The sequence below is a fragment of the Jaculus jaculus genome, chromosome 1 (assembly GCF_020740685.1).
Source record: "Jaculus jaculus isolate mJacJac1 chromosome 1, mJacJac1.mat.Y.cur, whole genome shotgun sequence".
NCBI lineage: Eukaryota > Metazoa > Chordata > Mammalia > Rodentia > Dipodidae > Jaculus > Jaculus jaculus.
Window position 1 is genome coordinate 237,493,806 of NC_059102.1, and position 17,975 is coordinate 237,511,780.

At 40.3% G+C, this 17,975-nt stretch overlaps 1 protein-coding gene across 3 annotated transcripts in view; it reads left to right on the top strand.

Annotated features, from left to right (window-relative positions):
- The window catches only part of Rbl2 (RB transcriptional corepressor like 2), a 72,692-nt gene that overhangs the window by 24,816 nt on the left and 29,901 nt on the right, over positions 1–17,975 (top strand). For all 3 annotated transcript variants that reach the window (XM_004664858.2, XM_045150434.1, XM_045150441.1), the window contains exons 9-14: positions 4,731–4,897; positions 9,638–9,747; positions 11,827–11,930; positions 14,624–14,761; positions 16,980–17,144; positions 17,633–17,744. In XM_004664858.2, coding sequence (XP_004664915.1) covers positions 4,731–4,897; positions 9,638–9,747; positions 11,827–11,930; positions 14,624–14,761; positions 16,980–17,144; positions 17,633–17,744 — 796 coding nt within the window. The remainder of the gene's footprint in view (positions 1–4,730; positions 4,898–9,637; positions 9,748–11,826; positions 11,931–14,623; positions 14,762–16,979; positions 17,145–17,632; positions 17,745–17,975) is intronic.

Here is a 17,975-nt window from a genome sequence, read left to right on the forward strand (position 1 = left end):
ACACAGACATGAGGGCCTGAGAGGGGTGGAGTTTGATCTCCAGCACCCGTGTACAAAGCTAGGTTGACCATGTACGCCTATAATCCCAGTCCTGTGAGGGGTGAGTGGAGATAGGAGAGCTGCTGGGGCTCACTGGTCTGACTGAAGAAACGACAGCCCCAGGTTCAAGTGAGAGACTCTGTCTTGAGAAACCAGAGTGGAAGAGCAGTAGGACACCTGATATCCTATGGCGTCCACACGTGTGCACACAGCACAAGACATTATATACATGCCACACTGAACATAATACACACATGCAAAAAAAAGAAAAAGAAAAATAGGGCTGGAGAGATGGCATAGCAGTTAAGGCACTTGACTGCCAAGCCTAAGGACCCAGGTTTGATCACCCAGAGCCCATGTAAGTCAGATGCACTTGGTGGCACATGTGTCTCGAGTTCATTTTTAGTGGTTAAAGGCCCTGGCGTCCCCATTCTCTCCTTCTCTCTCAAATAAATAGATAGAGAAAAAAGAAAAACAGAAAGAGGATTCTGTTGAAGTGAAAGTAACTTTAGGATGATGGCACATAAGATTTTCCCTTCCCTGTAACTGAGTTGCTTCAGACTTGAGATCTGTCTGCTTATTCATTTAATAATATGAAAAATCTTTCTGCTTCCTTCTTACTGCTTTTTTCTCTTCCCGTCCTCCTCCCTCTTCTCTCTCTCTTTTTCTTTTTTCTTTTGGTTTTAGGTCTCACTGTATAGCCCAGGCTGTATTCAAATTCATCATCCTCACGTTTCAGCCTTCCAAAAGATGGGACTGTGGGCATGAGCCGTTACTCCAGACTCATTTAGTAATTATCTAAATTTATTTTTATATCACAGAAGTATACAAAACAGTCAAAAGCACCATGTTCTAAAAAGGCTTGTATTCTAGTGTGGGGAGATGGACAGTTGGTTAACCAGAGTTAATATACAGTATGTTGGATGATGATACATGAAGGGAAGGGCAATTGAGTACCCCACTAAGTACTTGGAGCAGGGCAGCATGGATATGCCTTAGGTCATTGTGGATGAAGTGTCTGGGAAAGGTGTTTCTGAGGAGGTAGTATTAACAGAGACCTGTGGTAATCGAGGAGGCAAGTCTGCGACAGAGCTGGGAATAAATATTTGAAGCCAAGAGAATAAGAACTGCAAAGCTGTGAGTTGGGGACACATTTTGAAAACGACAGTCTGGTAGGAAGAGAGTGTGAGGGAAGAGTGGAATACAGTGAAGGGAGCAGGTATGAAAACTTTTAAGAGGGTGTTTTCCCCCCACCCTTGTGTGAGGTAGGTTTCACTCTAGCCAGGATGACCTAAACTCTGGAGTCCTAGGCTGGCCTCAAACTCAGGACAGTCCTGTGTCAGCCTCTCATGGTAGGATTAAAGGTGTGTACCATCATGCCTGGCCAAGTGGGTGTTTTGAGAAAAATGACCCTTGTGTGATCTAATGGACATTTTTAAAGGTCTTGGGAAGTGGGGCTGGGGCAGAAGGAAAGTAGGGAGCTAACTCTGGTATTTCATGGTGGCTTGGTTTACAAAAATAGTTGTATTTGGAGAAAGTATCCATAGGGTTTTAGATTGGACTAGTATGTCAGAGAGAGAAACTGCTGGCGATTGCTGGGTGAATAATTGCGTGCCTGTGAGCTCTGAGGGGGTCTGGCCCTGTTGTCTCCGGATTCATCTCTTGTTGCTCTCCTCACCCACTCTACTCATGCTCATTAGCATCTCTGTTTATTCTTCATCCCTTCCTAGTATGCTGCTGACTCAGAGCCTTGGCCCTTGCTCCTTCCTCTGCCTGAAACCGGTTTCTTCAAGATACATCTGGGGCTTACTCCTTATCCTCACTTCTTTTTGATTTCTGATAACTGCTCTATAAGATACTAGTCCCTGGGCTGGGGAGATGGCTCAGTTGGTAAAATACTTGCTGTGAAAGCATGAAGACCTGGATATAATCTCCAGAGCCCATGTGAAAATGCCCAGGTGTGATGGAACAGGCTTGTAATTCCATCTGGGGATGTAGGGTCAGGTAGATCCCTGGGGCTTACTGGTCTTGCCTAACCAATGAGGTCTAGGCCAATGAGGGACCCTTTCTCAAAAGTAAACAAAAGATAGACAACATTCCTGAGAAACGATACCTGTGTTTGTCCTCTAGCCTCCATGTGTACAGTCACATGCATGAACATACTTACACACAACACCTAAAAAATAATAGCCTCTGATATCCTTCAAACCTGAGACTTACTTTCTCCTGACGCTGCTCTTAATATCCTCTTAGTATTCTTCATCTCTTTTTTTAAATTTTTTATTTATTTATTTTTTAAATTTTTATTAGCATTTTCCATGATTATAAAAAAATCCCGTGTTAATTCCCTTCCCCCCCCCCATACTTTCTCCTTTGAAATTCCATTCTCCATCATATTACCTCCCCATTCCTCTTAGTATTCTTTACTGCTTGACACTGAGTAGGTAGTAGAAGGAATTGTTTATCTGTCTCCTTCTGTTAGAATTAAGGCTTCAGGAGGGTTGTGCTCAGTATTGTGTGCAGTGCTTGTCATTTAGTAGTTATTCAAAAATATTTACTGTGGAGATACTTACTGAGTGGGAAGAGCAAGTCTGTGGATGGTATTTTAAGAGAAGGTTATTAGTATGTTTCATGTGATGCCTTTTCGGCATCCTAGTAGACTCAGCGGATAATTTAGACATTCATCACTGGGGTTCCTGGAGAGGTCAGGGTTGTGTACATTTGTTATGGATCTGCCAAGATGTGAGTGGCCTGTAATATCATGAAATAAAGAGAGGTTGCCTAGCAGGATGAGTCAATAAGAGGAGTCTAAAGGCAGATTTCTGGAGCATACCAACTTTTCTGTCTTGACTTTATATCCTGATGTTTTGATATAATATGTTCTCCTTACTTATACCTGAGTGAAAGGAAGAACCCTCTAGGTGAGAATGCACAAGGAACTTAAAAAGCTCAGCTGTTGCTGGGCGTGGTGGTGCACGCCTTTCATCCCAGCACTTGGGAAGCAGAGGTAGGAAGATCGCTATGAGTTTGAGGCCACCCTGAGACTACATAGTGAATTCCAGGTCAGCCTGGGCTAGAGTGAGACCCCACCTCGAAAAACAAAACAAAACGAAACAAAAGCTCAGCTTTTATAACGTTAACAGGCCCAGCAGGCCTGCAGACCCTGAGGACTGGGTCTGCGCACTTGGGTACTGCCGCTGTCACACGCTGCTGGTGCGCTGCTGACTACCGTTCATTCTGCGTTATGCGTACGAGGTGTTTTTCTCTCCTAGTGCAGACATGGCTGTAAGAAAGCTCAGGTGGCAGGAGAGATGGTTTAGTAGTTAAAGGTGTTTGCTTGCATAGCCTGTCAGTCCAGGTTTGATTCCTTAGTACCCATGTAAAGCCAGATGTGTGCAGTGGTGGCACGGGGCCTGGTGTACCCGTACACATACCCTTCTTCTCATCACAAATAGATCAAGTAATTTAGAAAGAAGGAAGGAAGGAAGGAAGGCAAGACAAGGCAAGGAGCAGCCTTCTGAATGCACCTAATCTAGCTAGATAATGGTATTGACCTGAGATGATAGGATGAATTTTCCTTTATACATTTTTTTTTGTTTACTTTTATTTATTTATTTGAGAGCAAAAGGCAGAGAGAGAAAGAGGGAGAGGGAGATAGAGAGAGAATGGGCATGCCAGGGTCTCCAGCCACTCAAACGAAGTCCAGATGCATGTGCCCCCTTGTGCATCTGGCTAAAGTGGGTTCTGGGGAATCAAGCCTCGAACTGGTGTCCTTAGGCTTCACAAGCAAGCGCTTAACCAGTAAGCCATCTCTTCAGCCCAGGCTGAATTTTCTTGAAAGAAAAAGGTCTGAGTTCTTCTATTAGTGCATACAAAATGCATATAGATTTATTTCTGTGTAGTGATTTTCTGTGTTTCCTATATGTAGAGAATGAATAGATGTTCAGTTGCCAAATAAAAACTTTGCTAAGTGTTCTTAAAAGTCTACAATGAATACACTTGATACTCGGAGAAATATACTGTATTTTGAATAGTTTTAAATTTTTATTTATTTATGAGAGAAAGAATGGGCACGCCAGGGCCTTTAGCCACTGCAAATGAACTCCAGACGCATGCAGTACCTGTGCATCTGGCTTTTGTGTGTCCTGGGGAATCAAACTTGGGTCCTTAGGCTTCCCCAGCAAGCACCTTAACTGCTAAGCCATCTCTTCATCCCTTAAATATTTAAAAAATGTGATTATGCTAAAAACCTTTCAGAGTTGCTCTGAAAAATTAAAAAAGCCATTTTATTAGCATATGTACTCATACTTAAATTCTTTTTCATTAGTATATCATTTTATTTTTTCATTTATATATTCAAGAATGTTGACTAGCTTGCTTTTCTAAAGGCCCATCCACTTCAGGGAGAAAATCTGTAATGGAGTCTAGTAATTAAAGGCAGAGGGACAAAAAGCATGATGAGAGCTCTTTTGTGGAACGTTTATCTTCTCTAAAGCTACTTTGATACTTATATGGGCTTTTATTGAATCATGGTTGCTCTTAGAGTTATGTTTAAATTCTAGCAATATTTGAGTTGCTAAAATTTATTAATAGTCTGAAGTCTTAATGTCTTTAATTCTTCTTTGGATGCATTTAAAAGTCATTTTGACCTAAATGAGTTTTTAGAATTCTGCTTAATTTTTCTTCTCCAGTCTAAAGCACTTAGAATCTCCACCCCACTGACTGGTGTGAGGTATATTCAAGAGAGCAGCCCTTGTGCGACCCCTACTTCCACAGCTGCACATAGCCTGAGTCGTCTTCACAGCATGCTGACAGGCCTCAGAAATGCACCGAGTGAGAAGCTGGAACAGATCCTCAGGTCAGTTGGAGCCCTATCTGCCTTCCAGGGTCTGGTTTTTGATGAGTTTCCAATTTTTGTATTAATTTTTCACTGTCAGGGCCTTAGTTTTTCCTTTAACACTTTTACATTGATTGCACATCCAATCTTATTGGTTAATAGAAGATATAGCAATATGAAATGTATAAGTAACCAGCCTGATGATCCATATCTGTAATCCCAGGTCTCAGGAGCGTTATAAGTTTGAAACTAGTCTAGGCTGTAAAATAAGGATCTGACTCAAAAAAAAAAAGACTACTTAAGTAGAAAACAACCAGACAATCACTTTTGCTTTTGCACAGACTTTTTTAATGTGATATAATGATGGTGACTACACTATACCCCGTGTAATAAATCACCAGGCTACCTCTAAAAAATAGTGTAAGCTGAGTGTGGTGGCACATGCCTTTAATCTCAGCACTTGCGGGGCGGGGGGGGGGGGAGGGGCAGAGGTAAGAGGATCACTGAGAGTTTGAGGCCAGCCTGAGACTACATAGTGAATTTCAGGACAGCCTGGACTAGAGTGAGGCCGTCAAAAAAACAAAACAAACAAACAGTTTAATGTATTTGAATAGCAAACACATAGGGATAACTCAGAAGACAGAAAACATGATGTGGTTGAGCCTGACACACACCTGTAATCCCACACTTAGGAGGTGGCTGCAGGAGGATTAAGAATTCAGGTTTCTCTTTGGTTACATAGTGAGTTTGAGACCTACTCAGGCTACATGAAACACTGTTTCAAATATGAAAACTAACAAAAATGTGCTAACAGCTGGGTGTGGTGGCGCACGTCTTTAATCCCAGCATTTGGGAGGCAGAGGTAGGAGGATTGCCGTGAGTTTGAGGCCACCCTGAGACTCCATAGTGAATTCCAGGTCAGCCTGGGCTAGAGTGAGACCCTACCTTGAAACCCCCCCCCCAAAAAAAAACCACCAAAAAAAATGTGCTAACATACAGGAAAACTCAGAAAAGCATAGTGAATGGATGGAATCTCCTATATGATAAAAATGCTATAAATACCATTTAATTGTTGTTGATAAGACATTCCCCTTTTTAAAAATTTAAAATGCTGGAATTGTCCATAAAAATTTAATAGGCTTATTATTACATATTTTAAAATAAAATTATAATCTTTGTTTATTTTTTTTGTTTTTGGTTTTGCTTTTTTGAGAAAGGGTCTTGCTCTAGCCCAGGCTAACCTGGATTTCACTATGTAGTCTCAGGCTGGCCTCAAACTCACAGCAATTTTCCTACCTTTGCTTCCTAAGTGCTGGGATTAAAGGTATGTACCACCACACCCAGCCTGTTTAGTTTGAGGCAGGGTCTTCTATGACGTCCTGGTTGGCCTAGAACTCACTTTGTAGACTGGCCTTGAACATGTGGGTCGCCCTCTTGCCTGTGCTGGCATTATAGGCATGTGCTACCATACCTGGTTAATTTTCTTTATGAATTAAAAATATTAGCTAAAATTATAGTTGCTATAAAGTTAAACTGCTGAAACTTTTTTTTGTTTGTTTGTTTTTTGAGGTAAGGACTCACTCTAGCCCAGGCTGACCTGGAATTCACTATGGAGTCTCAGGGTGGCCTCGAACTCACGGCAATCCTCCTACCTCTGCCTCCCAAGTGCTGGGATTAAAGGCGTGCGTCACCACACCCGGCTTTTTGAACTTATTTACTAAAGCATTTTGACTTGCATGAGTGCTTTATATCTTTGCACTTAGATTAACAATTCACTCAAAAATTACACTGCCAATACCTATTTTATTTATTTATTTTTTTGGCATGTGTGTGCTCTGTGTTTGTGTGTGGGCTCACTTATGTGGTAGTGTATGGGTATGTGGAGGCCAGAGTTGGACTTTGAGTGTCTTCCTGAATTGCTCTCCATTTACTGAAGGAGGGTCTCTTTGTTGAACCCGGAACTTGTCTAATCAGCTAGTGTAGCTGGCCAGTTTGCCCTGGGGGCCCCTTGTCTCTGCCTCTTGCTCTTTGGGATTATAGGCAGGCTGCCATGTCCACATGTTATTTATGTAGGTGCTGAGGGTCTGAACCCCAGTCCTCCTGCTTCCATGTACGTGAGGGTGATCTTTGACTCGCGTGCTGCTGCCTCTACCACTTATATACTGAGATTACAGGTGTGCACCATTGCCCTTGGCTCCAAGTGGATTCTTTTTCTTTAATTTTTAACTTTAAGTTTTATCTACTTGAGAAAGACAGACAGACAGACATAGAGAGAGAGAGAGAGAGAATGGGCATGCAAGGGCCTTAAGCCACTATAAACGAACTCTAGATGCATGCACCACCTTGTGCATCTGGCTTACATGGGTCCTGGGAATCAAACCTACTGGGTCCTTTGACTTCACAGGCAAATGCCTTAACTGCTAAGCCATCTCTCCAGCTCCCCCCCACCCCCGTGGATTCTTAAGCACATTTTCCACATTTGCTGTGTGCTAGCTGGCTATTTTTGGCATAATTGTTTAACATTTGGAGTTGATATCATCAAATGGACCAACCAGATAAGCCTACTTGCCTCTTGCAAACCAATAGCTACACTCTGGAAACACAGATCTGTGTTGAATTCTTGTGCAATTTCTTGTACCACACTTTGGAAGGGGAACTTGCAAGTCAGAAATTCAATGAATTTTAGATTGTATCTTTACTTACCAGAGAGCCACAGACCAAGCTTGTAACAATGAGGTTTCCTCATTGCTCCAGTACAGAGTGACTTTTGCAAGTGGCATATTGTTGGTTGGTATGGGTGCTTTCCACCAGGTGGATTAGTAGAGTTTTGCATGAGTCACAGTATAGAGACTTCACTATTTCCCCTTTTCCTGCTGGAACTCAGTGAGCTACATGCAGCTCTGGGGTGAGAGTGGTGGCAGTGTGGCAGTGGCTGCAAATTCTCCAGACTGTCTCAAATTTGAGGGAAGATGTTGGGAAGGGACACCAGTCATGATGGGAGCTCTCATAGGGGTGCATTCAGAAGATTGGACCTCGGGCTGGAGAGATGGCTTCACAGTTAAGGTGCTTGCCTGCGAGCACATGTTTGACTCCCCAGACACCACGTAAGTTGAACACAAAGGTGAGGCAAACACAAGGTTGCACATGCCCACTAGGTGACGCAAGCATCTGGCGTTTGATAGCAGTGCCTGAGGCACTGGCGTGTCAATTCTGTTTCTCTTCCTCTCTTCCTCCTCTTCTTCTCTCCCTCTCTCTTTCTCTCTCTCTAATAAATAAAAATAAAGAAAATTGGACCTGAACAAAATTTGAAGGGTGGATTCAATTTGAAAAGATTGATGACGTTTTGTGTTCCAATAAAGCAAGAGCAAAGCCAACGTGAGTATAAGCTCTAGACAACACTCACAGCAGAGTGAATGGAACTTTGCCAAGTTGCTGTGAGAAGAATGACTAAAGCTCCTTCTAGTCCTGACCCTTTATGGCTTGATTAAATCAACCCTGTATAACTCCAGCTTATTCTGATGTATGAGGTCAAGAAGATGCTGTAGATACATAATTTCCCCTTCATAGCTAGGCTCATTGAAGTTCAGAGAGAGCTATTTTTCCTTTATATTTTTATTATCTGCTTTATTCTTAAACTTTATTGTGGTTAACATTGACAAAACTGTTTTTCTGGACTCTTACTAATCCATACTTTTAAGGTGAACCTCATTTTTTTTTTTTGAATTGAGAAGCATTTTGCTTTTATTTTTCCACTTAATTTGATACTGAGCAATTCTCAAAAGATTCCAGGTGTGCACTTACTCCTATAAACATTGCATAACTTGGGCTGTAAAGCCTAAGGTCCCAGGTTCAATTCCCCAGTACCCATGTAAAGCCAGATGCACAAGATGGCACATGTGTCTGGAGTTTATTTGTAGTGGCTAGAGGCCCTGGTGTGTCCATTCCCTCTCTCTATCTGCCTCTTTCTCCATCTTTCTCTCTCAAATAAATAAATAACATTGCATAACATGAGTAATTTTTCTCTCATATGAAAAGTAAGAAAATTGGTCTGTGTAATATATGTATAATATATATATTATATATATATATATATATATACACACACGCAAAGAATATACATATATATATATATACATACATATATATATATATATATATATATATATATATATATATATATATATATATATTCTTTGTAAATTATTCCTGGTGTGATAATTTTATGTGTCAGCTTGGCTAAGCTATAGTACCTAGTTATACACCAGTCTAGATGATGAGGTAAAAGGTTATTATTATTATATTTTTAAACATAGCCAGGCTCAGACACATGGGTGTAATCTCAGCACTTGGGAGGCTCAGATAGGAAGACCACAAGTTTGAGCCAGCCTCATTGACATAGTGCCACAAACAAACAAAAACAGAAGCGGAGTTTTGTTCTGTTGCTCAGGCTGGACTCAAACTCATGCAGCCTGGGCTGGCCTTGATCTTAGTGCTGAGGACCAGTGACAGCATAAAATGGGCTTGGAACTAAGTTTGCTAAACATACTGTAGGAAAATATGTAACCCCACACAAGAAATACTTCATTTCATTAAAAACAGTAATGCCACCACCTTAGAAAGTGTGAGATTTTCTGTATTAGTTTGGGAAGCATATAGTGTCTGTTCAAAATTAATATATTCATATATTAATGAAACTACAGATTACAAATATTGTATCCCTTTGTGACTTGACATTTGCATTGATTTCTTACTCCTTTTTAGGACATGTTCTCGAGATCCAACCCAAGCTATTGCTAACAGATTGAAAGAAATGCATGAAATATATTCTCAGCATTTTCAGCCAGATGAGGATTTTAGTAACTATAGTAAAGGTAAGGTTAAATATTGTCTAACTTGCTCCCAACCTCTTTCTGGGTAGCTGAGTCAGAAACATAAGGAAAGATTTATGACTATGGACCAAAGGCTATAGTATGGCTGTCCATTTTTTGATCATTAAAGTGATTTTTGAACCTTCTCAGAAATAAAGAAATTTTAGTTTAATATCTTTATTAAGTTAGACTTTCAACACTTTATTAATTTTCACTTATGAACTGGAAATTAAATATAAGTATTATGATTATTCAGCCAAAGAACAAGTACAGAAGATGTGTAGATTAGATTGAGTTTCCCTCAGCTGAAAGGCATGGGACCAGAAGTGATTAAGATTTTACATTCTTTTGGGTTTTGGAATGTTGTATGTATAAAGTGAAATATCTTGGGGATACAACTCAAGTCTAAACACAAACTAGATTTATATTTCATATATGCCTTATATATATAATCTAATAACTTTATCATATTTTTACATAGGGCCTGGTATAGAATTTTCAATTTGTGGCATCACAGTGGTGTCCAAACAGCTTAAGATTTTGGAGTATTTTTTTTTTTTTTTTTTTTGGTTTTTCGAGGTAGGGTCTCACTCTGGTCCAGGCTGACCTGGAATTAACTCTGTAGTCTCAGGCTGGCCTTGAACTCACGGCGATCCTCCTACCTCTGCCTCCCGAGTGCTGGGATTAAAGGTGTGCGCCACCACGCCCGGCTTGATTTTGGAGTATTTTTGATTTTGCTTTTTGCTTTAGTGGTGCTTCATCTGTGGCTGGTACACATCCAGCTCTGGCCTGGAGGGCATGATGTCATGAATTGGAACGGAACATATTTGGCATAGTGAACCCATTACATCAGTTCCTATTACTGTAAACACCTGAGATAATTAAGTTACTAGAAGAAAAGGTTTAAACTAGGTATTGTGGCTCACACCTTTAATCTCAGGTTTTCAGAGGCTGAGGTAGAAGGATCACCATGAGTTCAAGGCCAATCTGGTGTGCAAATGAGTTACAGGTCAGCCTGGTGTAGAGTGAGACCCTGCCTCACAATCAATAACAATGGATGAGGGGGGGAGGGTCGGAGAGAAAGAGAGAGAGGGACAATGAAAATGAGAACTATCCAGTTTCTGGTTTGGGAAGTTCTAATTTATGATCAAGTAGACAGTTCCCAATTCTTTGCACCTGTGATAAGGATGAATTGTAATGGTAGGAAGGGTGTGATGGTGCAGATCCAAATCATGAACCAAGAAACAAAGAACAAGGTAGGTCTCACAGTCCTCCAAGAGGGCATACCACCAGCAACTTAAGAACTTCCCCTGAGGCCCCACGTCCAGAAGGTCCAATAGCCTCCCAGTAAGGCTACCCTTAGGGACCAGAACTTCAGCACATGGGTCTTTGGAGGACTCTCAACACTCAAGTGATGACAGCACAGAACTGTTTGTTGTATTCAACAGAAAGGGAGGGAGTAAGTCTGAATGGAACGATACTAAGTTCTTTTTTCTAACTTTGAGAGAGGCAAAGAGAGAGAGAGAGAGAGAGAATGGGTGTGCCAAAGCCTTCAGATGCTACAAATTCCAGACACATGCACCCCCTTGTAGTGCATGTGTGACATTGCGCACTTGCATCACTGTGCGTCTGGCTATATGCGACCTGAAGATTCAAACATGAGTCTTTAGGTTTTGCAGGCAAGTCTCTTAATTGCTAAGTCATCTCTCTAGCCCTTATATGCAACTTTGTATGTAAATTTCATTTCATGGTTTTAGAAAATGTGGATGTTACCATGAAGAATAGTAAAGAGGCCAGCATAGTGATTCACATCTATAATCCCAGCATTTGGAAGGTGGAAGCAAGAGTATAGTTGCAAATTTAAGGCTAGACTTGGCTGCTGATTGAGACTCTTTCAAAAAGTTAACCAAAAATTAAACAAGGGTACTAAGGAATCTTAGGGATAATTGAGACATCCACTGTAGAAAGTATGGCTTTGATTTTCAGATTTTATTTTGCAAATAGAGGAGGGAGGTATGCTGTGTCTTACTTTTCAACAAATATTTATTTTCTTTATATTTGACTTTTTTATTATTTCTACAGAAATTGCCAGCAAACATTTTCGTTTTGCAGAAATGCTTTACTATAAAGTATTAGAATCTGTTATTGAACAAGAACAAAAAAGATTGGGAGACATGGATTTATCTGTGAGTACCTTAACTGATGGATTGATTATCACAGCAAAACAGTGTCATTCCCTCACCCCTACCACCCAAAAAATGTCCATTATATAAAGAAATGATGTGTGGTTTTAAGGAATAATATTTATACCTAAGGAAAATTGCATACTGAACCTTCTTAATTTTGTCTGATGAATGTAAGACATATAAGTAGAAGGTAGTATTTGTCATTATAGTAGGCCATATATTATAACATTCACCTTTTAGAGGAAGACTCTGTAGTCAGGGATTAAGATATTCAGGCTTAACCTAATGGAGTTGTTAATAACATATTATTATGCTTTTTTTTTTTTTTTTTACTCCAGCCCTAACTGGCAAGAATAAATTGAATATTGACTGAATGGGACTTTAACATAAATATCCAGAGGCTGGAGATGGCTCAGTGGTTAAGGCATTTGCCTGCAAAGCCTGAGAACCCAGGCTTGATTCCCCAGTACCCACATAAAGCCATATGTACAAAGTGGTGTATGTGTCTGGAGTTTGTTTGCAGTGGCTAGAGGCCCTGGTGTGCCCATTCTTCTATCTACCTCTTTCTCTGTCAAATAAATAAAATATTTTTTAAAAAGAAAGAGGGCTAGACAGGTGGCTGAGTGATTAAGGCGCTTGCCTGTGACACCTAAGGACCTATGTTCAACTCTCACGTTAGCCAGATGCAAAGGTGAGGCAAGTGCAAGGTCACACATGCCCACTAGGTGGCACAATCATCTGGAATTCAATTGCAGTGGCTGAGGCCATGGCACAGTTCTCTCTGTGTGTTCTCTAAAAATAAAAATAAAAAGAGAAATAAAGAAAAGAGATTTTTTTTTTCTCTAGCCTCAGGCTGACCCAGGCTGAATTCAGTATGTAGTCTCAGAGTGGCTTTGAACTCAAGGCAGTCCTCCTACCTCTGTCTCCCAAGTGCTAGGATTAAAGGTGTGTACCAGCATGCCCAGCTGAGATTGTTTTCTAGGAATGATATTTAATAAACCAATGAAGTACATTTAATAATTTTGAAGTTGTGTACACTTTTGTTTGGCTTCAAAAAATAAATTTTAGGGGCTGGAGAGAAGGGTTAGCGGTTAAGATGCTTGCTCGTGAAGCCTAAGGACCCATGTACAACTCTCCAGATCCCATGTTAGCCAGATGCACAAAGGTAAGGCCAGCACAAGGTTGCAATGCCCACTATGTGGCACAAGCATCTGGAATTTAATTTCAGTGGCTGACGCCCTGGCATGCAAATTCTGTCTCTCTCTCTGTCTCTATCTTTTTCTCTCTGAAAAGAGAAGGAGGAGGAGGAGAAGAAGAAAAATAATAAAATAAATTTTAGGGCTGAAGAGATGGCTTAGTGGTTAAGGTGCTTGACTGCAAAGCCTAAGAACTCATGTTTGAATCTTCTTCAGGTCCCAGATAGCCAGACACAGTGACACAAGTGTGCAATGCTGCACATGTGCACAAGGGGGCGCACACGTGTGGAGTTCATTTGCAGCATCTGAAAGCCCTGGCATGCCCATTTTCTCCCTCTCTCTCTCTCTCTCTCTCTCTCTCTCTCTCTGTCTGCCTCACTCTTTCCCTCTCTCAAAAAAGCAAAACTAAAAGTAAAAAGAAAATATTTAAAATAAATAAATAAGTAAATTTTAGAGCTGAATGTGGTAGCACATACCTTTAATTCCAGCACTTGGGAGGCAGAAGTAAGATTGCCATGAGTTCAAGATCACCCTGAGACTACTTAGTAAATTCCAGGTCAGCCTCGGCTAAAGAGAGAACTTACTTTGAAAAACCAAAAATATAAATAAATAAATCTTAAGGACTGGGAAGATGCCTCAGCAGTTTCCGTGCTCACTTGCAAAGCCTGCCAGCCTGGGTACAGTTCCCAAGCCACTTACATAAGCTGGATGCAAAATGTGGAGCAAGCATCTGGTATTCCTTTGTAGTGGCAATATTCCCTGGCACACCCACATCCCACCAACATGTGCAAATAAGTTTAAAAAGTAGCCATTCTACAAAGAAGAAGCTATAAAAACTGGAAGAGATCAAGTTGTGAGTTTAGGCTAGGAACATAAAACTTATGAGTCTTGCTACATGTATGGAAATATCACAGTTTACCTCTTAAATATGTACATTTATTATACATTTAAAAGAGGAGGGCTGGAGAGATGGCTTAGTGGTTAAGCCTGTGAAACCTACGGACCCTAGTTCGAGGCTCGATTTCCCAGAACCCACATTAGCCAGATGCACAAAAGGGCACACAAGTCTGGAGTTTGTTCACGCCCATTCTCTCTCTCTCTGCCTCCTTCTCTCTGTCTGTCACTCTCAAATAAATAAATAAAAATAAACAAAAAGAGGAAGTAGGCATGGTGGCACAAACCTTCAATCCCAGCACTCAGGCGACAGAGGTAGGAGGATCACTGTGAATTTGAGGCCAGCCTGGGAACACAGAGTAAGTTTCAGGTCAGCCTGGGCTAGAGTGAGACCCTACCTTGAGGGAAAAATAAGAGGAAATAATTTTTTTTTTTAAATTTTAAAAGCAAAGTGGGGCTGGAGGGATGGCTTTAAATAAAAAATGAACTTACAGAGTTTAAAAAAAGGTCTTATAAGAAAGTAAGCACTTACTTTCACTAATCAGAATGCTATCTTTTCAGAGTAGGCTAATGGTTCTAAATGCTATTAATTTTATTTTTTAGGGTATTCTGGAACAAGATGCATTCCATAGATCACTCTTAGCCTGCTGCCTTGAGGTTGTCACTTTTTCTTATAAGCCTCCTGGGAATTTTCCACTAATTGCTGAAATGTTTGATGTACCGCTTTATCATTTTTATAAGGTATTTAAAATTATACTAATAACTGTGGGTGAGACCAACCTCTTGCTGTTAGCCATCTAGTTCACATTAGAATTTTAAATACATTTATTCTATTTTAAATTATGTATTTAACAATTGCTACAAAACAAAGAAGAAACAGGAGTGTCTGAAGACCTCTATATAGTGATTTAGAAGAGCTTTTCTGGTTGGGTGTGGTTGTGCATGCCTTTCATTCTGGTGCTCGGGAGGCAGAGGGAGGAGGATCACTGTGAGTTGGAGGCCAGCCTGGGACTATAGAGTGAGTTTCATGACAGCCTAGGCTAGAGTGAGCCTGTCTCAAAACGAAAAAGATCATTTTGGATAAAAGTTTCATTATATTGTAAAGGATTTTAGAATTGATTTAAGGGCTAAGAAGGGACATGATGTAATCCCAGCACTTGGGAGGCTTAGGCAGGAACATTGCAAGTTTGAGGCTAGCCTGGGCTGCAGAGCGAGACTGTGTCTCAAGAAGAAGAAAGAAAGGAAGGAAAGATGGAAGGGAGGAGAAAAGGCTGTAGAAAGTAGCACATATATCGTTAGTTGATCTTGTATGACAGTCTTATTTTGTGAATGTTAAATAACATTGCAAGTGTCTTTCAGGAAAAAATAGTTGTCTATCCTCAAATATCTCAAATATATATACATATCTATATATAGATTAGATACAGATATACATATTTGAGATAGGTTCTCATGTAGCCCAAGGTGTCCTTGAACTGAGTATGTAGTTGAAGATGACCTTCAACATCTTTGGCTCCTCCTGCCTCTACCTCCAGAGTGCTGAGATTAAAGGCATGCACAGCTATACCCAGTGCTGGTGGTCAAACTCAGAACTTTGCTCATACTAGGCAAGCACTGTACCAACTGAGCTGGACCCCCTTTATCCTTTATTATTTGAGACAGAGTCTCTTTGTGTAGCCCAGGATGGTCTGAACTTATGATCGTCCTGCTGCCTCATCCTCATGAGTATCTGGTACTAAGCATTAACAGTACTAATTTTATAACATTTCCTTCTTGATACTGACCTGCCATATGGTTAAAACTAATTGCTATATGGGTATTGCAGTCAGGTTCGCATTGCTGGCAGAAATCACCCGACCAAGAGCAGCTTTTGGGGAAAAAGAAGGGGGGGTTTATTTTGGCTTACAGACTCAAGGGGAAGCTCCAGGATGGCAGGAAAAATGACAACATGAGCCGAGGGTGGACATCACTCCCAGCCCACATAAGGTGGACAACAGGAACGGGAGAGTGCGCCAAACGCTGGCAAGGGGAAACTGGCTATAATATCCATAAGCCCACCCCCAACAATACACTGCCTCTAGGAAGTGTTAATTCCCAAATCTCCATCGGCTGGGAACCTAGCATTCAGAACACCTAAGTTTATGGGAGACATCTGAGTCAAACCACCACATTAGGCTTTGCAATATTTAGACTTTTGTTTATTTGTATGATTTGATTTGGTTCCTGTGTTTAAGAGACAGGATCTCACTTTGGACTCACTATGTAGGTCAGCTTGGCCTTGAACTTTTGGAATCCTCTTGCGTTAGCTTCTCAAGTGTTGGTATGAACCATTATATCCAGCTCATATTTAGAGATGTTTGGGTGTGATAGCTTTGCATTTAGATATGTATTTTGATGCTAGAGAATGAACTCAGGGCTTAGGGCATGCTAAACACATATTCTACCTCTAAATTGCGTACCCAGCCCCTTAATAGGATGTTTTGTTTTAATACAGTCATGTGTATCTCAGGCTGTCCTTGAATTTACTGTGTAGCTGAGAATGACCTCAACTCCTAATCCTCCTGCCTCCACCTCTCAGGTGCTGGGATTTTACAGGTATTTGCCACCATGCATGGTTTATGTAGTGCTAGGGAATTATTAAACACAGGGCTTTGTACATGCTAGGCAAGCACTCTAATAGGAAGTTTTAAAAGTAATGTTTTCAGACTCAATATACAGGCATCTTTTTTATTTATCAAGTTTGAAATATATCACTATGCCAAATATTTTATATAAAAGAAAAGCAGCTGCTTCAAGTGGCTTCATTAAACTTACAATTATAATTTGATAAATTTTTCTAAATATTTGTGAAATATACAAATAGATGTTTCGATTTTGCTTTTGTACTAAAAATTTTTTGCATGAAAAATTATAGCAGTTGTGATTATGAAGTGAATCAAGGTGTGCTTTTTCATTTCAGGTGATAGAAGTTTTCATTAGAGCAGAAGATGGCCTTTGCAGAGAAGTGGTAAAACACCTTAATCAGATTGAAGAACAAATCTTAGATCACTTGGCATGGAAATCAGAGTCCCCACTCTGGGATAGAATTAGAGATAATGAAAACAGAGTTCCTACATGTGAAGAGGTTTGTGAAAATACCTTAGCATCTTTCTGTAAGGAAAGCACATTCAATATCCTATTCATAATCTTCTACCACAGAGTAGTTAAACTTAGTTTCTTCCCTTAGGGGGTGAGAGGCTGGCAGTTTGGTTGATATTTTACTCCTATATCAAAAAGAAACAAGAGTCAGGAGTCATTTGTGATTGCCCTCAAGGTTTCTGTGTTGAAGGAAAAGTACATTATTCTTTCTTGATTTCCAGATCAGCATTCATTCTATAGACAGGTCACTATTCCAACACTCTAAATCAGTAATGAAAGTTGACTCATACATAGTATCTAGTGATCAGGTGTGGATTTTTTTTAAGACTAAGAATTTTAGCTTTAGTATGAAAATGGGCAAGACAGCTAATTTTATTATGGCATGACTAATAAGCCAAGATCAGTTTCTTTGTCTTAATTTTAGTGAAATTGCCTTTCTGGCTTTCATGATATGGTACACACATTTCTTTACAGGTCATGCCACCTCAGAATCTAGAAAGAGCAGATGAAGTTTGTATTTCTGGCTCTCCATTGACCCCCAGAAGGGTGAGTGAAGTTCGGGCTGATACTGGAGGACTTGGAAGAAGTAAGTTTAAAATACTGGGAGGAGTATTTTGAGCCATCAATGTAGAACTATGTTTCTTTTAAACCTACAAGTAAAATTAATAGGCTATATCATGAAGAAAGTATTGTACTTATTTTAGTGGCATATGAAACTTAAAAATGCTTTTTGCAGAGGCAGGAGAGTCTTGAGACAGGGTGTCATGCAACCAAAGATGCCTTGAATTTACTTTGTAGCCTACCTCACCTGGCTTAA